General features: G+C 49.0%; 5 protein-coding genes across 6 annotated transcripts; 3 read left to right on the plus strand and 2 right to left on the minus strand.

Moving 5' to 3' along the window:
* The first annotated feature begins 1,267 nt into the window (after positions 1–1,267).
* Positions 1,268–3,519, plus strand: LOC117840088 (protein NODULATION SIGNALING PATHWAY 2). The gene has a single exon (XM_034720544.2). The coding sequence runs from the start codon at positions 1,598–1,600 to the stop codon at positions 3,296–3,298; it is 1,701 nt and encodes a 566-aa protein (XP_034576435.1). The 5' UTR covers positions 1,268–1,597; the 3' UTR covers positions 3,299–3,519.
* Positions 3,520–6,754: 3,235 nt separating this feature from the next.
* On the plus strand, positions 6,755–9,518 carry LOC117838701 (mitochondrial phosphate carrier protein 3, mitochondrial). Its single transcript, XM_034718830.2, has 6 exons — positions 6,755–7,370; positions 7,470–7,831; positions 7,929–7,972; positions 8,578–8,792; positions 8,985–9,109; positions 9,208–9,518. Exons 1-6 carry the CDS (start codon positions 7,074–7,076, stop codon positions 9,284–9,286), a joined length of 1,122 nt encoding a protein of 373 aa, XP_034574721.1. The 5' UTR covers positions 6,755–7,073; the 3' UTR covers positions 9,287–9,518.
* A 773-nt stretch (positions 9,519–10,291) lies between these two features.
* LOC117838702 (uncharacterized) lies at positions 10,292–13,278 on the minus strand. Its single transcript, XM_034718831.2, has 7 exons — positions 13,072–13,278; positions 12,803–12,972; positions 11,912–11,988; positions 11,290–11,355; positions 11,110–11,184; positions 10,953–11,027; positions 10,292–10,861 (listed from the first exon to the last, which is right to left on the minus strand). The coding sequence occupies exons 1-7, from the start codon at positions 13,221–13,223 to the stop codon at positions 10,511–10,513; spliced, it is 966 nt and encodes a 321-aa protein (XP_034574722.1). The 5' UTR covers positions 13,224–13,278; the 3' UTR covers positions 10,292–10,510.
* A 185-nt stretch (positions 13,279–13,463) lies between these two features.
* Positions 13,464–15,565, minus strand: LOC117838700 (protein STRICTOSIDINE SYNTHASE-LIKE 13). The gene is made up of 4 exons (XM_034718829.2): positions 14,915–15,565; positions 14,505–14,789; positions 14,234–14,401; positions 13,464–14,129 (listed from the first exon to the last, which is right to left on the minus strand). Exons 1-4 carry the CDS (start codon positions 15,292–15,294, stop codon positions 13,721–13,723), a joined length of 1,242 nt encoding a protein of 413 aa, XP_034574720.1. The 5' UTR covers positions 15,295–15,565; the 3' UTR covers positions 13,464–13,720.
* Positions 15,566–18,269: 2,704 nt separating this feature from the next.
* On the plus strand, positions 18,270–21,524 carry LOC117837588 (uncharacterized). 2 transcript variants are annotated; one of them, XM_034717293.2, is made up of 5 exons: positions 18,270–18,540; positions 20,572–20,618; positions 20,762–20,865; positions 20,967–21,144; positions 21,226–21,524. In XM_034717293.2, the coding sequence occupies exons 2-5, from the start codon at positions 20,573–20,575 to the stop codon at positions 21,258–21,260; spliced, it is 363 nt and encodes a 120-aa protein (XP_034573184.1). In that variant the 5' UTR covers positions 18,270–18,540; position 20,572; the 3' UTR covers positions 21,261–21,524. The 2 variants fall into 2 exon arrangements, with proteins under 2 accessions (XP_034573184.1, XP_034573185.1); XM_034717294.2 differs by lacking the exon at positions 20,572–20,618 and having other exon boundaries at positions 18,284–18,540.
* The last annotated feature ends 45 nt before the right edge of the window (positions 21,525–21,569 follow it).

Raw genomic sequence — 21,569 nt, forward strand, 5'->3', positions numbered from 1 at the left:
TAAATTCAGAATCTGTTTGAAACGGAGGAATTACTGAGAACTTTGTAGAAAATAATTCAATTTCTCCCCGGCCCTGTGTTGGACGCTCCTCCATCAACACCAAAATAGCGACAGGTCCAGCAGAGAGACAAATAGGGGGAAATCATTTAGAATCCCATGTGGAAACCTTCATTTGGCACCTATGGTGTAGGGCTGAACCTGTGAACACCCTTTTTAAAAGCACCAATTTGACTCCTTGCTGCTATTGCAAGAGATTCGGCAAGCAGGAGGCCCTTTTGCAGTAAGTTTAATTAAGCTGCAATGGATATTTTCTTTTTGTTAAGAAGCGCTGGAAACTATGAGATTTCCAAAGGTGTATAAGCAGCAATAGATGTATTGATCAAAATCCCTAGAGATTGTGGCTATCCTTTCATAGTCCAGTCACCAAGGTTGTTATTGCTTAATCTCCAGTCCAGCAGACGAGACATCATTAGAAACAAGTTAGTGCTCACTTACAAAGCTTCACTACCTAGTGAGTTGGAAGAATCTTTTTGGATCATTTGTAACCTACAACTCATCGTGCACTTATGCAACCAGAAAACAGTACCGAACAAATTAGTGCTACCGGCCCACAGTAGAGACAAGAAAAGAAAGGAATAATGGACAGAAACAAAAATAAGCTAAAATATTAATTTTGTATGGTTTGATGGTGCCCAGCAGGATAAACCATATGAATAGTTAAGAGCCGTATGGAATGTGGTAACATATACACAGACATCTTCCACAAGATCCAGAGAAATTTACCCCTTCTTAATATTTTTCTGTGGGCAATACCCCTTCTTAACGTTAACAACTTGAATAATATTTTTCTTGCAGGAAAAATCAGCATATTATTACCACGCAAAAGAAAGTTTTTTTCCCATGAGGGGAAAGTGTTGACATAAATTAAAGAACATAGTATTGGACTATTGGTCTTCCTGTTACCTCCCAAAAGAAATTATTGTCAATTTTGTCATAATTAAATCACAGACATCTTCCTCTTAGCCAAATTATCGATTTGATACATAAGGTCATAGTTCATGTAACTCCTGAATCCTGAAACCTTTAAGCACGGTAAGAAACCTCATAAGTAGATGGGTTATACCATTTAGTTTGACAAAATTCTGAAATGCTATGCCAGCAACGGTGGTTTGCTCAAATGATAAGGCAGTCGCACCTCTTGACTGCTAGGTCCTATAGATTACCACGATAACACTAAAATCAAGAAAACCTGACAGTGGACAAAATTTAAGGGTAATCTTGTATGGTTTCATGAGAAAACTAAAATCCCATCCTCCTTATCCAATATATTAATCCCAATTGAATTGAGATGCCGGTGTCTGATAGTAATTTCCAATGGAGCGTGGCAGTGCCGGTCCGTCCGGGTCCCGGCGCCCAGAATGGTTAGTGCCATCCGTCTATAAAAAAGGCCGTTCCCCCTGTGTCACTCGGCAAATCCCTGCTCCCTTCCTACCAATCCATCCTCCCCTGTTCCCACGCGCCAAAACATTCGCGAACACCAAACCAGAGCACAGCTCCACACGACATCACCTACGGGGAGAGGGCGCAAGCGCAGGCCATGGACGTGACCATGGACGACGTGGCCGGAGACCTCGAGTTCTCCGGCTGCAGTTCCACCACCACCTCGTCGTCGTCGCCGTCGCTGGACGACGGCATGGGGATGTACGCGTGGAATGGGCTGTCCCCGGTGGCAGACTGGGGCTCGTTCTATCCTGACGACGGAGGCCAGGACCTGCACGGCCTCATCGAGTCCATGCTCTGCGACGACACGCTCGTCGGCGCCGCCGACCTCCACCCGGCCATGTTCCCGGACGAGGTGTACTGCTGCTCCAACGGCTCTGCCCCGAGCAGCACCACCACGACGAACCCGGGCACGCCTGTGAACGACGGCGACGCGGCGCAGGGCGACTGCCCCGAGAAGGGCCTCCGCCTGCTCCACCTGCTCATGGCGGCGGCGGAGGCGCTCTCCGGCCCGCACAAGAGCCGGGAGCTGGCGCGGGTGATATTGGTTCGGCTCAAGCAGATGGTTTCGCACACAGGTGACAGCGCCGCCGTCTCCAACATGGAGCGCCTCGCCGCGCACTTCACCGACGCGCTGCAGGGGCTCCTCGACGGCTCCCACCCCGCCGGGGGAGCCGGCAGGCAGGCCGCCGCTGCGTCCCACGGCCACCACCACCAGCACGCCGGCGACGTGCTGACGGCATTCCAGATGCTGCAGGACATGTCGCCGTACATGAAGTTCGGGCACTTCACGGCGAACCAGGCCATCCTCGAGGCGGTGGCGGGCGACCGGCGCGTGCACGTCGTCGACTACGACATCGCCGAGGGCGTCCAGTGGGCGTCGCTTATGCAGGCCATGATCTCGCGCCCCGACGGCGTGCCGCCGCCGCACCTGCGCATAACCGCCGTCTCCCGGGGCGGCGGGGGCGGCGCCCGGGCGGTGCAGGAGGCAGGCCGGCGCCTGGCCGCCTTCGCGGCGTCCATCGGGCAGCCCTTCTCGTTCGGCCAGTGCCGCCTCGACTCCGACGAGAGGTTCCGTCCGGCGACGGTCCGCATGGTCAAGGGGGAGACCCTCGTCGCCAACTGCGTGCTCAACCAAGCCGCGGCGACCACCACCATCAGGCGCCCCACCGGCTCGGTGGCGTCTTTCCTGGCCGGCATGGCGACGCTCGGTGCCAAGGTCGTGACGGTGGTCGAGGAGGACCAAGGGGAACCCGAGAAGGACGACGAGGAGGCCGGTGGCGGCTTCGTGGCGAGGTTCATGGAGGAGCTCCACCGCTACTCGGCGGTGTGGGACTCCCTGGAGGCCGGGTTCCCGACGCAGAGCCGGGTGCGGGGCCTGGTGGAGCGGGCCATCCTCGCCCCGAACATCGCCGGCGCCGTGAGCCGCGCGTATCGCGCCGTGGACGGCGACGGCGAGGCGGCGAGGGCCGGGTGGGGGGAGTGGATGCGCGGGAACGGGTTCAGGGCCGTGCCGCTGAGCTGCTTCAACCACAGCCAAGCTAGGCTGCTGCTCGGCCTGTTCAACGACGGGTACACGATGGAGGAGACGTCGCCGAACAGGATCGTGCTCGGCTGGAAGGCGCGCCGGCTGCTGTCGGCGTCCGTGTGGGCGCCGCCGCCGATGTCGATGCCGTCTTCGCCGGCGGAGGGGGCGTTCCAGCCCGTGGGGATCGCGCCGGCGAGCGGTGGCGTGGACCGGATGGAGTTTGACTACATCGACTCGTTCCTCGTGGAGCCCGCTTACGCGCTAGTTTAATCGTGCTTCGCCTGAGCGATTCTGCACCTTCAGCCGGGACGTTTTAGAGTTGCTCATTCAGTTGTAAAAAGTTTAGTTGCTTCGCGCTATTTCGCTGGTCTGTTAAAATCCAAAAGGTTGAGAGTTGCTGACTCTAGTGGCCAATTTCGTTGAACTTCAAAAGGTTACCTTCTGTGCCGCAAAGCCTGATCAATGCTCAAAATTTGGCGAAAATTCTTCTCTTCAAATGTTTTTTTAGGGAGAACCTAAAAACATTTCATGTTGATTTTGTAGTCTTTATTATTTTTTTTTGGTGTTGAAGTCCCAACGGCCTTCTTTCTGTGCTGATTAACACTCAAGATCCAGCCCATGCCGTCTTTGCCATCATGGCATGGGCATCTTGAAGCCATCAGCTCCACCAAAACTTAACGATGCCGAGAACAAAAGTTAAAGCCGCTCGTCCTCTGCAATGAAGTTCGCAACGTGTTCCAGAGATCAGAGTCGCAGCTAGAAGGTGTCATCGCTTGTCTTCATCGGCGTGTCCGGTGGACGCCGTCGCGGCGGCGCGGCTCGGCGCCAGCATGTACGGGGGACGACAGCGAGGGTGTGGTGCACGCAGCGCCCGCGTGCTGGTGGAGATGCTCGCCCAGGCAGATGGACTGCCGATCTCGATAGCACGACAGCATGATCGGGCCGCTGGATCACCACGGTGTGCTTCGACATCGGCATTCGAGCGGCATCGGAAGCGCCCTTCAAGATGCGGCACGGGAGGAAGCTACTGCTAGGCGAGCAAAAGGGGGCGGCGGCGCCTCGCGCCACGGCCGTGCACAACAGCACACGGCCGCGGCAGCGAACGAGATCGCCGGCGTGCTGCTCACGGACGCTGGATGCTGGCAGCCGCCGCCACGTCTTCCCTCTAGCTCGTCGCGGACGCCGGGTGCAGCCGTGCAGCGGTTCAGCCGGTGCCGGCACGGGCGCCGACCGCGCCGCTACGTGCCGCGCTGGGGCTGCAGGAGCAAGATACGATTTTCCAGAATCCATGACCATTGTTTTACTTGCAGTCTTCCAGATGGACAGGAAGGAGCTCAGCGTTTCGTCGAAGCCGGGGAACGCCAGGCGGCGCGTCGTGCGACTCCGCGAGCAAAGCGGGGAGAGCCTCGCTACCATCCGCGCAGATCTCGACCGCACGAGCCAGATGCAACGTTCAGGAGAGGCCCAGGGTGGACGGTATTTCATTTACCGTCCACCCCCGGACGGTATTTCATTTACCGTCCACCCCCGGACGGTAGACGAAATACCGTCCGCCCCTGGGGTCCGACTGGCCGGCGCCATTGTCGACACGCTCGCCACCGCCCGCTTTCTTGGGCCCAGAATAGTTCACCAAGTGTTCCAGCCTCCCAGGGAGAAGGTGCCATCGATTGCCTTGATCATCATATCGACGCGGACACGCGGGGGTGGGACGACGTCGCGGCGTCGCACGCAGTTCGACGGACGGCTGGGCGTGCTCCGGTGGACGGGTCAGACGGCTGGGCGGCGGACAAGGTGCGCTGCGGCGTGGCGGCTGGACAGGCGCGCCAAGCGAGCGAGCGTGCGCGGCGGCGTGCAGTGGATCTCGGGAAGGCGGCGGCACGGCTGCATTAAGCGCCACAGAACACCGCGCCGCGGTGTTCTTCGAGGCCGGCAGCACGCCAGCGGTGCGCGGCGACCTGTGCTTGGACGGAGCACGGAGCGATGTCTGTTGAGGAACAAGCTCAGCGTCGCGTCCATGCTAGCCGCGGACGGCGGCGGCGCACCACTGCGGCATACCTCCGCATACGAGCCAGGGCGTCTCGCCGGCGCGGCGCTTAAGCTGCTCTCGATCGCACTCCGTGTAAGCCGCGGCCGCGCAATCGAACACCATGCTTTGTTGCGTGAACGCGTGCTAAGCTAGCTTGCGCACGTTTACTATCTGTGCATCGAACAACTCCTGTGAGCATCGAGCAACTTTGACCAGGGGATTCTAATTTCTCATTCCGGTCATATTCTATTTCGGTTTAGTTTTTTTACGGTAACAGTAGATAACTACCCCCTCGAAGCACTAGTCTAGCTGGACCAGAGTCCAGAGGTACACACATTCACATTGTTGACTTCGTTGGCATGCATTTCTTCTTGTTTTTTTAAGGATGTTGGCATGCGTTTCTCTTTTTTTTAAAAACCAGGTTGCATTTTATTACTTCATGTACACGTACATCTTTAGTTCTTTACCAAGGTACCTCTGAAAAAAATTCAAAAATTACATCGTCATCCGTTCCAAGTTGTAGGCCATTTTGACTTTTCTAAATTTATAGATATTATTATGTATCTAAACATATACTATACTCCGTATCTTGATATCTATGGATTAAAAAAACTAAAACGAACGGAAGGAGTAGATTTATCACCGACCGAAGGACGAGCCATCGCTGGAAACACCCTGGAGGAACAAAAAAACCGGTCGGCTATAGAGAGCCACCAGGAACCTCATCCTACAAGATTGACTACAATACCTAGTTGATGTACACGGATCCGCCGCGGACCATCCAGTCCTCATGCTCTCCGATGCCGGTAAGGACGCCGGAGGCGAAGCACCGGCCAAATCGGCGGCGGAGGAGGAATCACCTTTTCTATTGCCGCTCTCGCCTATAGAAAAGAAGACCATGCGTGCTGCAGCTTTTTCCTAGATTTAACTCGAATATAAGAAACATGTTGTTTTGTTGTCAAAGGGGAAAGAAGACTCGAGAGTTTTAGTCGTGAGTCCTAGATGCGCTAACCTGGCTGGCATTTCTTGATCGTCCCCGTTTGTTAGTTCATCTGTTTGATCCTCGTACTAACCTTGTCCAGCCCATGTCATCTTGCCATCCATCTTGGGCATATTTGAGGCCTGATTAGTGTTTTTGGGCCTCGCATCCGGCGTGATGGATATGGGGACAGTTTTTGAGGCCTTGCTCCAGCTTCCAGTTTACTCGCCTGCAGTTTATGCTGTCGCGGAGACTTCATGGCTTCAGCCTTCAGCTATCACCATGAGTACACACAGTCAAAAAATCAAATTAGCCGGTCAGCTGCACGAGCAATTTGGAATGGAAAGAGGAGCGAAATCAAACTACATTGTCAGATTCAAAAAAGGTCTGCAGGTCAAGCAAGTTAACACACGTGACACGTGAGGCACCAAAGCCATTCAAATTTCGAAGTCCAAACCATGTGGTTCCGATGCGCTGAGACGCCGGTGCACGACGATGGCACTTCGCCACGAGAAAATTCGCAAACGTGTCTTCCTCGTTTCCGCCGTGCGTCGCATCTTTTTCTCCGGTGCGGACGGGGGGAAACCCAGCCCGGATATGCCAAAAGATCCCCGGCGTGCTCGGGCCTACCGTCCAGCCCCCCAGTCCCCCCGAGTCCCCCACCCCCCCAGCCGTGTGGACTCAAAACTCTTTTGCCGTGCCCGTGCCCGTGCCCGTGCCCGGTGCCCGTGCCCCGCGACACCGCCGCCCCCACCCCATCCTCGCATCGGAGGCCGCGGCCCAAAGGAAAAGCAGCAGCCGCGCGTTGGCGGAGCACGCCACTTTCGCCAGCCGCCGCCGCCGGTGCGCGCGGTCCGGTCTCGTGACGGGAATTGCCAATTGCGAGAGCTCCGAGCTGCTCCTGAGCTAAAGGCTAAGGGAGGAGGCCGCGGCACCCACGCGGCCTTCGCCGCAACCCCCTCAACCCTCACCCCTCCCTACCATGCGCGAGGCCCTCGCCCACGCTCTCACATCGGACCCCAAGCTCCCGTGCCTCCGAGATGGCGAGCCGCGACAAGGCCGGGTGCCCCCCGGCCGCGCTGCCCCTCGACCGCGTCATGGCCGCGCTGGCCGCCAACGCGGAGCAGCTCGGGAGGCGGTGGGAGGCCGCGCTCCGCGGCCGCTGCGGGAAGGGGGAAGATGTGGCGGCGGTCGGGAAGAGGGTGGAGGGGATCGGGCAGGTTATCGAGATGCACACGCCGCTGTTCTACGCCACCTGCGCCCTCGGCGGGATCCTCAGTACCGGCCTCACCCACCTCGCCGTCACGCCGCTCGACCTCGTCAAGTGCAACATGCAGGTCCGTGAGACCGTGACTGCGAGCGAGAATTTCCTTCCCTGCTGATGGCTCAATGGCTAATGGAGCTGCTGCTTGCTTCGATGTTATTTCCCTCATCAGGTGGATCCTAGCAAGTACAGGGACATTCCGTCTGGCTTTGGTGTCATGCTCCAAGAGCAAGGCCTTGGTGGGTTCTTCAAGGGCTGGATGGCCACGCTGGTTGGGTACAGTTGCCAGGGAGCCTGCAAGTTTGGGTTCTACGAGTTCTTCAAGAAGTGCTACTCCGACATTGCTGGTCCCGACAATGCTGAAAGGTTGAAGACATTGATCTACCTTGCAGCTTCGGCGTCTGCTGAGGTGATTGCGGATGTGGCTCTCTGCCCTATGGAGGCTGTCAAGATTCGAGTCCAGACACAGCCGGGGTTTGCTCGGTGCCTGACCGATGGGCTTCCAAAGATTGTCCAATGCGAAGGTGCCTTTGGGTATAGATACTGCAAGTCTTGTATAATTTGGGTTGCAATTAATCTTGTTCAAGGTTTTGGAGAACAACACCCTTTTAACACTATGTGCAAATTTCAGGCTTTACAAAGGACTGCTTCCTCTTTGGGGTCGTCAAGTTCCCTGTAAGTCAAAATGTCTTATTAGAAGTTATCTTTTTGCCATTGTAGTTGCTTGTTAAGGATCCATCGCTGCTGACTTATATAAATCCAGTACTTCTATAGTGATCAGCACCAAACTTCTGTAATTTAGTCCTCTTTGAAGCACATGGTCCTGTACGAGTGAACCTACTTGATTTCACTGCTTGCCCCTGAGGTTGTTGCCAAAATACTTCGAAACAAAATTTCTGAGTAGATAAATTATCGTAGTAACAGGTTTTTGTGACCCATGCAATGCAATTCATTGTACTCTTGCAATATAAATCTAGGTCAGCTGCTGTTGACAAAAGACCCAATGACTTTACTAGAGCTTAAAGTATGTACCAGATTCCAATTTATTTGGTCTGCTGTACTTTTATGGTTATTACTGAGCTATCCATTTCAATAAGGAAAAGTATGCAGTATGCCACCAACTGTTTGTGATATTTTCTTCCTAAGAGAAAATAACAGAAGACAATCTTCAAGTATGGTGTTTATGGATAAATAAATTGATTTGCAGGAAACATAGCCATTTAGGTAATCTGCCTTGTGTTCACCTGTGCAGCCTAATTACTTTGCGTACTACCCTGCAGACACTATGATGAAATTTGCTTGCTTTGAAACCATTGTCGAGATGGTCTACAAGCATGCAGTGCCAAAGCCAAAGGACCAATGCAGTAAGCCACTCCAGCTAGCAGTGAGCTTTGCAGGGGGGTATATTGCTGGGGTCTTCTGTGCTGCTATATCTCATCCTGCAGATAACCTGGTGTCTTTCCTCAACAATGCACAAGGAGCCACAGTGGCAGATGTAAGCTACTAGTCCTATGTCAAAAGAATAAGGTTCAAAGTGAACTATATTGTTTACAAATCATGCCAAAAATGTAGCTTGCACAACTATGCTTATCTGAATATCAGATCTTATTGTTCTATACCATCAATAAATAATTTTACTGAACTGTTTCTTTACTTTTGGCTTCTGAACAACGCATTATACTTCCAGGCTGTAAGAACTCTTGGAATGTGGGGCCTTTTCACGCGTGGCCTTCCTCTTCGTATTATTATGGTCGGTACTCTCACAGGAGCACAGTGGGCAACATATGACGCGTTTAAAGTCTTCGTTGGATTGTAAGTGTCTTGTTGCCTTTTTCATGCATGTTTGGCATCATTGCTGTTTATGCTGCGATGTGAAGTTATCTCATTACTGGTTTTGATTATTTGTACAGGCCAACATCTGGAGGAGTGAGTCGTAGTTGTGCTGCTGCCTCCCCTTTGCACCGAGTGGCTCACGAAAAGCAGAACTGACTCTGCTGAGAGCCTGAGAAGATATTGTGCCAAGCTATCCAAAACCAAAAACTGAAGTAGATGAATTGCGCGGTTGCACCAATTTTCACAAGAGCTCTGAAGATCGGATCTGAGTTTTAGATAGCAGAACGTTCATTTTCAAGGGGCTTTTCTTTCAAACCTCTTGAACGAGACAACATTGTAATGAACGAGCATCCTTTAGAAATGTATTGGGCATTTTGGGCCATCGCAAGCTGATCTGATGTTCGAGTGCACTCTTTTGTTTTTTTTGTCACTGCTGCATGTCGACCGGCCTGGTGCCCTGTCTTAATCAATCAGGGTAAGAACACCTGCTTGTGCACTTAGCTAGTGTTCCTCTAAATTTAGGTTGTTTTGGCTTTTCTAGATGCATAGATGTTATTATGCATCTAGACATAGGGTATATCTAAGTGTATAATAAAGTCTATGAATCTAAAAAAGCCAAAACGACCTATAATTTGGGACGGAGGAAGTACTCATTATTATGGTTATGCAAGAAGTGCTGCTTATTTTGTAGGGAAAGTGAGGGAATTCAATCCAATTGGAAATTTTCTATGCACAGTGAACCTTAGATCCTACCACATGTTTCCAATTATTACTTGAAAAAGTTCTATGCATCTATAAACCCAGAGAGTGCCACATGCCTCGGCAGTGCTGGGGAGTGCGTTACAAAGGAGCCCATGTTTGGTTTTTTGTTTTGGTTTTTCATCTTAGCTTGATGGTCCAATCAGTTTCGAGTTTATGATTCAGTTTCGTTTTGCTAGACACAGTCCACTCTGTGGGGTTTATGATTTTCAATTTCGTTTATTAGACATGAGAGAAGGGTACACCAATAGAGATTTGCCGCTGGCTCAATGGTTCAATCATTAGGAACACCATTTGCTATACGACCAGCCTGCACTAAGCTTTACAGAACTCTAAAAAGGCCAAGTGCATTCTGCTCATCCAGAAAGGCCCAGTGCACAACATTAGATGAGATCCAAGAAATAGAGTACATGAGCACATTCTATTTCAGATAACAGGTACTTAGCTTAAAAGCGCATACAAAAATTCAAACCTATCACTGATAGGCTATCGGTATAGTCTCAGAGAACCACGCAGCGCATATGGCAACATACAAAGTTTTGAGTTGAAATACACAATAAGGCAATCTAGGCAGGCGCTAAACTCTTGCAGACTGACACCAGTTCTTGGAACTCAGGTCAACTACTGCTGCTGCCCAGGAAAACCTTGCATTGGAGGGCGCGGTGGTGGTGCTCCAGGAGTGAAGTTAGGTGGCGGCGGAATCATTGGACGTGGAGGACCATTTGCAGGTGGCGGAGGTGGGGGAGGTTGAGCACCGCCAATTGGTGGTGGAGGGATCCTTGGGGGCATTCCCATAGGTGCAGGAGGGGGTGCATGAGGAGGCGGTGGGACTTGTGGCGGGGGTGGTGGAGCTTGTCCCGGTGGCCTTGGTGGTGGAGCACCAGGACCTCCGGTCCCATTAGGCAAAGTCCCAGGAGGAGCCGGTGGTGGCTTGTTAACTTCCGGCGGTCTTGGCTTGAAGTACAGTTGCAGCTGTTACCAAAAGCACAAATTTTAGGTGTCATACCAAGATTGCTAGAAAGCCAGCTAAATTCAAGTTAAAAACTTTATTAAAAGGACTAACCAGGTACTCCTTCTTGTCAGGATCCCAATAAGAGAAGAATTTATCTGCTGATTTGTCAATCTCTGTGCTTGGTATCTGCAACAATCAACGGTGTTAATAATATTAATTGGCAAGTGGATCAGACGCCCTAACACCCCAGCTCTGCAAGAGAAATTACCTTGAATCCAATGATTTCATAGGGCTCTGCTGCAAAAAGTAGGTATTGATACCTCTTGTCCCAAGTTTCAACTTTCTGTACAAACAAGAAAAGCATATTTTAGTACACGAGAAACATTAATGCAGCATATTACTGTTCAAGCAGATGTGTCAGCCCTCATCATGCTCAGATTAGCTTTACCTGTTCATATGACGACATGAAACGGTGTCTTGGCTTGGTATTATCTTCGATTTCAGGGTAACCGATCTAAAAAGAAAAATGTCAAAGGTTAGCACTCCATTGTATAAGATTATTTAAACAGTAGATGAAATTACAAGTTAGCATCTTCTGATATTATTCTATTATTCAATCAAATGCATCAAAACTAATACTTTTAAAGCCAAACCTGAACAGTTTCAGAGGAAGAGTAGTCAAGGAACACAGAGTTGGACAGTTGGTAAAATATCCATTACTTTGAATATCCTAATTTGGCGAATCAATAGTTCACATATGCTAGTTTGACAATGACTATGAGCCAACCTTATCACCAGACGAATTTCAAATAAGTATTGGTTTGTAGAAGCAATCCTTGTAAACAGCAGACTAGCACATGCAATGAACTTGAAGATGCAAACTGGAACTAATAAGATCCTTGGCATGTGAAAGTTGTTAGGTAGCCTAAATAACATGACATGACAATAGATACATCAACATTATGAGTAGATATGGGCAGATTGGAAATTAAATAAAATTTCAGCATTTTGTATTATTCAGTCAATCATGTGAAAACTTGGTAAATAATGCAAACACAATGAATACTCACCTCAAAAAGAAACGAGTGCTGCTTGGTGTCAGGATCATATTGCTTGGTTACTCTATAACCAGGTCTCCCGATCTTAACTGGAAAGGGAGGAAAGAGTTATAAAAACAGCTGCCAAAAGAAGACACAAATTGTGTGTGGACAACTGAAGTTACAGAAAGTGTATGGTACTACTAAAGGGCAACAACAATATAGTAAAAAAAAAGTAGCAAACAATCACCAAGTGTGTTATTTACGAAGGATAAAATTATAAACAGCATATCTAAATATGAAATGGCAAATGAAGGCTAGGCTACTGTAGACATAATGATCACAGCTCACCAACTACATTGTACGTGTTGTTCTTGACAACTAAAAAACACATTCAGCTTTTTTCTTCTTCCTCTTATTGTATTAAGTGAAATTATCAGGAAAAAAACAGGATGCAAAGCATAATAGTTGGATGGATAAAGTTAAAGCTGAAGCACCCATACACATGAGGCGCAGCATGCAACACCCAAACATGCGGTGAATATCTAAAGGTAATAACAGGCTTTGGGTTTACACCAAGAGGGAACCTGAAGCACCATGGAATCCTTACAAGAACTAACTATTGGCTGATAACTTGATGTGATCATAATTTCACACCCAAGAGTCAACATCCATAATAACCAAAATAAAAGAGACCCCGGATAAGCCCTCTAAACAGTCTGAAAAAGCCTAGCGCAGTAGCAGACTTCTGTTTGATTGAACCAAACAAGTTCAAGCAGCCGGGGAACTAAATAGAGCGTCCTAGATGATAGTTGGTACTACTACTCGGATTTACAACAATTGCTGATAAATTGCAGCTAAATTCCAGACAGCTGAATTGGGGGAAATACAAAGGAGAGCGAAAGTTGTGTTCCTCTCACGCACCAGACTTGCGGGGCGCGAGCTTGCGCTTGTTGGGCTGGGGCTGCGCGGGCGCGTCCTTGGCCTCGCGGGCGGCGCGCTTGGCGAGATTGGTCTGGTGCCGCTTCCCCTGCGTGTGCGCCAGGTAGTTCCCCTCGTTGTTGTGCAGCGTCAGGCAAAGCTTGCACTCATAGCTACGCAGGCACCAAAACAGAGCGGAGTCAGCGCATAGATCGAAGCGAATCGAGACGGGCGCTAGTTCGGGGAGGAAGCTAGGGTTTAGGGCGGGTTACCTGCCGAGGTGGTTGCGCATGAAGTAGGGGTCCTTGGCGAGGTCGATGGTCTCGAGGGCGAGGCGGCGGAGGCGCTCCCGCCGGTCGATGGCCTCATTCTGGGCGGAGGCGGCGCCGCCGCTGCCGGGCTTCGAGCCCCACTCGCGATCCATGGCGTCCGCTCGGTTTGTGGCTCGCTTCCCCTCGAGCCGACGACGCTCGGTTTATTTGGTGGTGCGGGCGGCTCAGGTCGGTTTTTCTCACTCGAAAAAAGTATGTCGGCTAAGGCAGACCGAGCCCAAGCCCAACTCGCAGGCCCATAGCAACAAGTCCATAACTGATTCGGCCCAAATACATTTTGGACAAATCGATCGATTTCCGATTCCATTTCAGACTTCCGTAGTGTAATAATGTTACTGCTAGACCAACGGCTAATCTTATTCGATCCGAATTTGTCCATTATTATGGCAAATACAAACGGCACGATGACCAGTCACTCCATTAAACGTACACATACTAGGAACCATTTTTTGAAAACAAAGGGACCCGGCACGGTGTGGCTAGTCGTCCAGGGGGTAGTGCCCGATGAAGGCACAGTCGGAGCACGATGACGTAGCTCCTGTGCTGGTGGCATGGTGCGCGGAATGCGCACCCAGCTTTTCAAAATCTCTTAGTCGTCCAGGGGGTAGGGGACGGTGGCGATGTGGTTGTGCGCCACGGTCCCGATCCAGAGCTTGCGTCCCACCTCCCGCACCTCGCTCACCAGCTTCATCACCTCGCGGCCCCGGTCCTCGAGCACCTCCACGACGCGGCCCTCGCCGTCGAGGAGCGCGAGCATCGTGTGCATCCTCGTGGTGGCCCTCCTCGTGAGCATCTTTAGCGTCAGCGGGAACTTGAAGTACGCCGTCCGGAGCCAAGGCCGCTTGGCGAACACCTCCTGCGCCGGCGTCCGGCAGCAGTCGATCGCCACCCAGAACTGGCCCTTGCCGTTGGAGCGCACGTTGTCGGGGAAACCCGGCAGGTTCGCGAACACCTCTAGCTCGCCCGTTCTTGGGCCTTCCAGCCAGTACCTCATGATCCTGGGCAAGGAGAAATTGTGTAACTTGACCGTGTCAGTGGGAGCCATTGGCTTGTTAGAATCTTCTAATAGGTTCATCAGCATCAGCTTCACATTTTTTTTAACCTGCAATTTGTCGTCTCGGAGAAGAGAAGGAACTGATGGTCCTCTGAGATCTGCAGGCCGTTTGGGAAGACCAACCCCTGGAGAACGACAGAGACGGCACCTGTTCCTGGGTCATATCTGAGCAGCCTCCCGGTGCCTTCTCCTTCCAGCAGGATGTTCAGATGATCCCTGCAAAACTACCACCGGTCAGCTACTCTTTTTCAGCAGAAATGCAGAAAGATTTATACTCAGCCGAAGAGACTAGCCAGAGTGCTTTGGCTTATTTGCTCACTTTCTGCTGTATCTCATGCTCGTGTCGGTGAAGAACACGGAGCCGTTCTTGTGGACATCGAGGTCGTTCGCGAACCGGATCGGGTCCCCGCCGGCCTCCCTCGCGAGGGAGGTCGCCACGCCGCCGCTCCGGCCGATGATCATGAGCCCATAGTACGCGTCGGCGACGTAGAGCTCGCCGGTCTCCCTGTGGAACCTCAGGCCGAGCGGCCGGCCGCAGAATTCCTCCTTGTCGTGCTGCGTCCTCGTCGTTGAGTTCGCTCCATTGGCGCAAACTTTCTCTGACCTTTGCCAAGAAATAGCAAATTGTACATTGTGTCAGTGCATGCCCTGCGATTAACAGATCAAATGTACCCAAGAATGCAAGTAACATATCAAACGTCTTCGGAACTAATTTCCAAAGGCACGTACCAGTCAGGATTCATGACGGCGAAAGTCTCCCACCCGGCCTCCTCGCCCATCCACCGCACGACGCGGCCGTCGGCGAGGCCAGCGTACGGCCCGCGCCCCTCGCCGTCGAACTCGATGGACTCCGGCCCGAACACCTCGCCGACGAACTCCAGCCGGCCCCGCCTCAGCCGGCTGGCGTCGTCCCTGGGCCAGCTGCCCATGACCTCCCCGTACGGCGCGAGCTCGTGCTTCACCGGCCGGTAGTCGACGCCAGCCAGCGGGCTGAGCCGGAACGGGTCGGCGACGACGAGCGCCAGTGCCAGCGCCGCGAAGAAGAGGTGCGGGCACTGCACGATGCCATCGCGCCCTCGCCGCCACTGCAGCTTCCTCTTCTCTTCCATGGAGGGCGAGATCAGCAGGGGTTCGGTTTGGATGCAGAGGATCGAGAGGAAAAATAAGGGATGCTGTTGTGATCTTAATGGATTTGTTCAGGAAAGAATACGTGCATAGGTGTCCCCATCGACTTGCATGGAAGTTGCATGAGTAAGATGGATTGTTTGGGAGTAGGTGTCCTCTTGGTTGAGAATAGCAAAGGAATATGGCACTTTATAGCTCTCAGAGTTGCATGTCTTCGTTGCTTGGGCGACGGCGCAAGACGAACGGTTCAACAAGCATTCCTACCACGTGAGATGACACAGGAGGTGCTGAATTTATAGTGTACACAGGAAGACATGCGTGTGTTAGGGGTATGCACGTATATAAGTATATATATTTATATAGTGTATTTAAAAGACAGAAGAAATAAAGGTGATAGGAATTAATCTTTTATTGCAAGATTATTGTTTCTTTTTGGAAAATAAAAAAAGTCCCTAAAAGTTTTAAAGGGCTATGTTTTTATTTTTGTGAAACACGGTACATACGCAGATGCAGTCGGCTACTACTAATGAACTATCTACCGACCTTTTTGGTAATCATTCAGAATATTGGATATTTGGATTCGACTTTATGGCAGTGCTATATGTTCATCAGAATTATCTTCCTTGATCAAGCAAGGAATTGAACCTAGGCTAGTTAGTGGAGGATGAGTGTGAGTATATATACACACAACACTTAACGCCACTTGCAACTTAGATTTCGTTGTGTTACTTTCTTCTGAATAAAAACACTTAGCTTGATTTATGCTGGAAATCATTTCCTTTTAACTTGATCGAGCAGTTTCCCAAGCTTATGGCAATTGATTTCTTTTGTTATTGGTGTGTTTCATCTTTCAAGGTGTGTGTGTGGGTGTCGGGGGAGGGTTAGGGACTATTTGTGAGTCTTTGATCTTCTCAAATTTCTAGAGTCAGGTTGAGCAAGATGCCTTACTGCTGACATATGTAGATGTACAGCAGTGTAAATTCTAACGTATGCGGTAATATATAGTTACGAGTAATCAAATGTTTTTTCCTCTTAAAGGTCTTCCTCGATTTTCTTTGCTGCATTTCTGCCTTGATTTTTTTTTCAAAGTTAGTCCCCATCTGCAATCTCTATTTTATTTTCTCCGAAAGTCTCTGATTCTTTTAACCCTTCTTCTCATCTTTAATATGAGCTGTTACCACTGGCCAGCTAGCTAAAGCGTTTTTGATGAATGATGAACCATCGATTAGAGGTCCTAATCCATTCCCGATCATCCACCGTTATTGGTAGCGTCCTAGTATCTCTACGCACTAACCATTTTAATACGCTTAAATATAATTTTAAGCATTAATCCTAGAAGGTCAATGCCGACCAAGAAGAATATATATAGAGATATAATAATTCAAATATGGAGGGTTCTAGATTACATTTGAAACTTTTACCTCTTCTCCGTATTTATGTTTAAACCACTTAACCATACTAACATTTCATATTTCATACATGCTTCTGTTCTTTTTTTAGTTTGATTGGATGCCTGCATGACTGCATCTAGCTAGGCTGCATCTAGCCAGGCTCGCGAGATGCAGGTTCAGTATGATTGGATGCATGGATCAGGTATTGGGCCTGGCTCCCGTGATGCAAATCGTGTCCCTCAGCTAGGCTCGCGGGATACGGGGATTTTGGACGTTTCCGTGGAGCCTAGCTTGTGCAGTGGAGCATGCGGTCTCACTAAAGTAATTAAGGGCTAAACTGAGCCATACTACATCAAAACATGCCACCAATCGTAAGGTGATGCATGCTTGCAGCCTGGCTGTGAGCGGCCTGGCTCACTGGTGTGAGGCTAGGTCCCTCCAGGTAACCAATTAGGTCCTTTGGCTCTACTCCTTTAATCTTCTTATTTCTCAGTCCATAGTGCCCGAGCAACACCTCGGTGCCCTCATCCTATGCTCCTTCTCTGTCCATAGCATCTCCCTCTGCCACTCTGCCACTGCTTAGAGCATCTTCCAACAGTTTACCTAAACCAGATTGCTATACTAAAAACTATCAGAATATCTAAAAATAACAAAAAAATTTGTTCCAACAGCATACCTACTATATGGATTGCTATTTTAGATCATAACCTAAATTTCTCTCTCCATGACCCAAATATACCAATTCAACACTGGATTGCTAAAACTTGGAACTTACAGTGGAAACAACAACCACCATGCGCCGAACTTTTCCTGCTCGAGCCACCGCCACGCCATCCCTGTGCCACCACCTTCCTTCGCGCATCCAGCCGCCAGCACCACCATGGAAGGGTCTAACTCCCTTCCAACTACCCCTTCCAAATATACATATGGCGTCCGGCCGCCCGCACCATCATAGAAGGCTCTAACTCCCTTCCAACTACCCCTTCCAAATATATCTATTCTGTTGAAGATGTTGTTCTTTTTCCAACCTTCCTTGCTAGTAATTCGCTATTATTTTTTTGCCGGTGCTCCTATCATTTCGTTGCCATTGTCACGCTGCACATCAACCGTCTCATTTTTCGATTTTTTCCTCTATAGCCTTAAAATCATTAATTCTTTTTTTGGTAATTGGTACCCACTGAAATTCTTATGTCTAAGGGGGTGTTTGGATACGAGGTGCTAAACTTTAGGAGTGTCACATCGGATGTTCGGACGCTAATTAGGAGGACTAAACATGAGCTAATTATAAAACTAACTGCAGATCCCCTATACTAATTCGCGAGATGAATCTATTAAGCCTAGTTAATCCATCATTAGCAAATGGTTACTGTAGCACTACATTGTCAAATCATGGACTAATTAGGCTTAATAGATTCGTCTCGCGAATTAGACTCCATCTGTACAATTAGTTTTGTAATTATACTGAAGTTTAGGAGGGTGTTATCAAACACATCCTAATTCATGGTTTTTCTTTGTCGCAAAGGTTCCTAGTACGTGACGTGAGTCAGGCGCTCAGCCGGCAGCCGCAACCCACAGCACCCGCACAGGTTGAGGCTGGAGCGTCGAGTCTGGTTGACCTTGACCGGCGCTCGTCTACTGCGAGTCCCGACCGCATCGGCCTCACGAGTAAGCACCTCTGCCCTCTGGCGGTCTCCACGCACAACGAGGAAGGTTCGGGAATCCCCTTGGCTTGTCCCTTCACCTCTTATTATCCCGCGCCGAACCAAAACACGCCATCCTAGTTTCCATCGCAGAGGGCGGCAAGGGGATCCAGGGCGACCATGGCTTACGTCGAGAGAGGTAATCCTATTTCCGAAGGAATACTCCAATCCTTGAGATCCGTTCATGGAATTGCTCATGTATGATCTGTGCTGGTGGGTTCGCGTGCCTGTCGGATCTGTTAATCGATTGAATCGTGATTGTTCTTATGACCTTCTATCGGTAGATGTTGTGTGAGTTGAGCATGTAATCCTATAGATTGGGACCCTAGAGAAGCGAATACAGCATGCTGCCATCTCTTACCTTTCGTGACTAGATGCATAGGTGAAGTCTTTGACCATAGAATGGATGTTTGCCCATGTTTTCCTGCTCAGCAGGACGATATGATTCTTTATGAATGATCAATTCTTCCCCAATCACTGGAAATCAAGTGTAATTTCTGTTGGAAATTCCAGCTAGGAGATGTTTGAATGAAGGGGAATTCGGATTCCCCAATTCAACGACAACCAGGCCCTTTGGCGTTGGAACTGTAGATAATAACTCTCAGTGCCAGGGGTTACTGATTGCGGTGCTCAGCTCAGCTTTAGAATTTACTGGATGACATAGCTCTGTGCTGTCAACTTATGTTTATTTGAGGCATCATGATGAATGGCTAGATAGAACAACTCGTTGTTTGTGCGGTCGTCCTTCATTCTTGATTTCATGTACCACGTCATGTAGACAAGAATGGGAGCAGAATTCTCCAGTTTTACAGCTGAACTTGAAGGCAGGACCCTTCTCGGAGAGGCACTGAGTCCCTCTCTACTAGTATCTTTCTGGTCATATGTTGGTGCTAGTGTTACTGATGTTTCTCAGAACAAAAAGGTAGCTATTAGGATTGTAGGAATTTGATAATATAGGAGTAGTTGATATTTTGAGGACAAGCGCAATTGTTAAGTTAGATTTTTTTTTGGATTTTAGCAATACTGAGTTTTTTCCCCTCAGAAAACGCCGAGCTATTTCCTTTAAGTTTTGGAGTTAGAATGCAAAAGATGCAATTATATCACTCTAGTGTGTTATCAAGATTGCTATATGTGTTTGTTTTTTATGAAAGTGCAGATTTTTTTTCTTGCTAAAAAGTTAGGCAAGGAATAGGTTGAGGTGCCTTGCAAATTTGATAAGCTGTGCTTCGAGGTCAAGAACTGTTAGGATGTTTTCTGACAAACCACTGCTGCACGTACCAGCGAGGCTTGTAGAAAACAAAACACAGAAAAAGATATCACGTGTACGTTTTTTTTGTCATGCACGTATAAAGGGATTCTTATGTATATCTAATATTGCGTGCATGCTGGTGCCTGGTGATTATACATGGTTCAATCTTCTTCCTTCAGAAGAAAATGGAGAAAACTGAAATGTTTCCCTTGGCGTAAGGATAGAAATATATGCTGTGTATGGGATTTGAATTTAGTAACTTACCAGCATAATTAAGGATAGTCCATGTGGGGGTTCTTGTTGGCGCCTTTTTTGGATGTTGGTGCTTAGTAGTGATAGTTGGTTTTCTCTTGCACTGATCTTATCACTCGACCATATTCATAATTGTCCATGGCTCCCTAATATATTAGACACGTTGGTGGTGTTTGCCTGTGTCATTAATATCAATGGAAAGGATCTGAATACCTCTGCTATTAGTCGCGGGAAACATCATTCTTTAGATTTTTCAACTGAGATCTAAAGGAAATGATTTGTAACAAGCAGTAAGATAATGTCTTGTTTAAGAAAAGTGGAAAGTTTGAGGTTGCATTTTCTAAACCTGTTTTTAAGTATTGATTTTTCTCTGCAAAAATCAATGTTGTGGTTTTGGACATCGAGGCTATAGAAAGTAGGGAGTAATAAGAAATCATGTTGAAGAAAGTGATTCATTTTGGTGAAGCATCGAAGGATCAGGATATTTTGTCCTGCTAGCATCAAATCGCAAGCAGTCTGCTCATAATTTTTTTGAGCAACATGCATTTGTTTGGATAAACCACATCGGATAGTTGCATCAAATTCAAATGGTTGTCTAATTTTGTACAGTTTCCAATTCATTCCTAAAAAACTTTTGGCAAGGTTGATAGAGGTATTTCAATTCTGTAGGATGAAGCAGGAAGTTATTTTCTTCACTTTTGAAGAATTCAACAAAGGTTCTTGAAATTGTTAGGAATGATTCCATTTCAACTGTTAGGATTCAAAAGGGGCAACAGCAACACGTGCACACAGAGGAGAATTGCCTTTTCTGTATCTTACACAGCTGTACACTAATCTAATATGTGGCCTTTCTTTGCAGGTGTTGTGAAAGACAAGCAGACTATATGGCGACTCAGCATAATCTCTGACTTCTTTCGTGCTGTTGTGAACTTCATCAGAGTCTTCTTTCTCACAATGTTCTCAGTAAGTAATAGTAAGCCGGGCATTAACTGCTTACTTTGCATTTGTTGGATGTACTTCAATTTGAGAAAACAGAGCCTAATAGTTGTGCTTGGTCCTTCTAGGTGGAAAAAACAGACAACTACAGGAAAGGATATGGCTCTGGTAAGAAATGGGATGGTGGACCCGGTGGTGGTGGTGGGCGCGGCCCATATGGCGGTGGAGGCGGCGGTGGTGGAGGCTTTGGCGGAGGTGGTTCCCGTGGTCCTCGCACGCTGTCTGACATTCGATCCAATGACCACAGTATGTGTTCAATTTCTGGACTACCTCACCCTATTTAACCACTGTGAACTTCTGTTTTCTAACCATCGATGCTAATTTCAGGTTCTCTCCCTGCTTGTGGATCCTGCTGCGGCTAATTAGCGCACAACCGTTCTGCCTGATGACTGTTTAACAGATGAATACCCGTGCTCCTATATGTTCTGAACATAGCTATTGATATGTGTCTCAGGTTTCTGCAGAGTATAATCGGTGTGTCGTACTGTCGTTGTAAACATGTACACTGTAGCTTGACTCTGGCATGATTCGCATGGTACATTCGCGGTTTACCTTGCGTGTAATGATGTCTGATGCATAACGATACCAAGTACCAAGCTTAATAAATTGCCTCGTCACCCGGCTAAGATGCATGGTAGTAATTGGTTGGTATGCAAACAGTGAAGCAGCTA

The sequence above is a fragment of the Setaria viridis genome, chromosome 9, assembly GCF_005286985.2.
Source record: "Setaria viridis chromosome 9, Setaria_viridis_v4.0, whole genome shotgun sequence".
NCBI classification, from domain to species: Eukaryota; Viridiplantae; Streptophyta; class Magnoliopsida; order Poales; family Poaceae; genus Setaria; species Setaria viridis.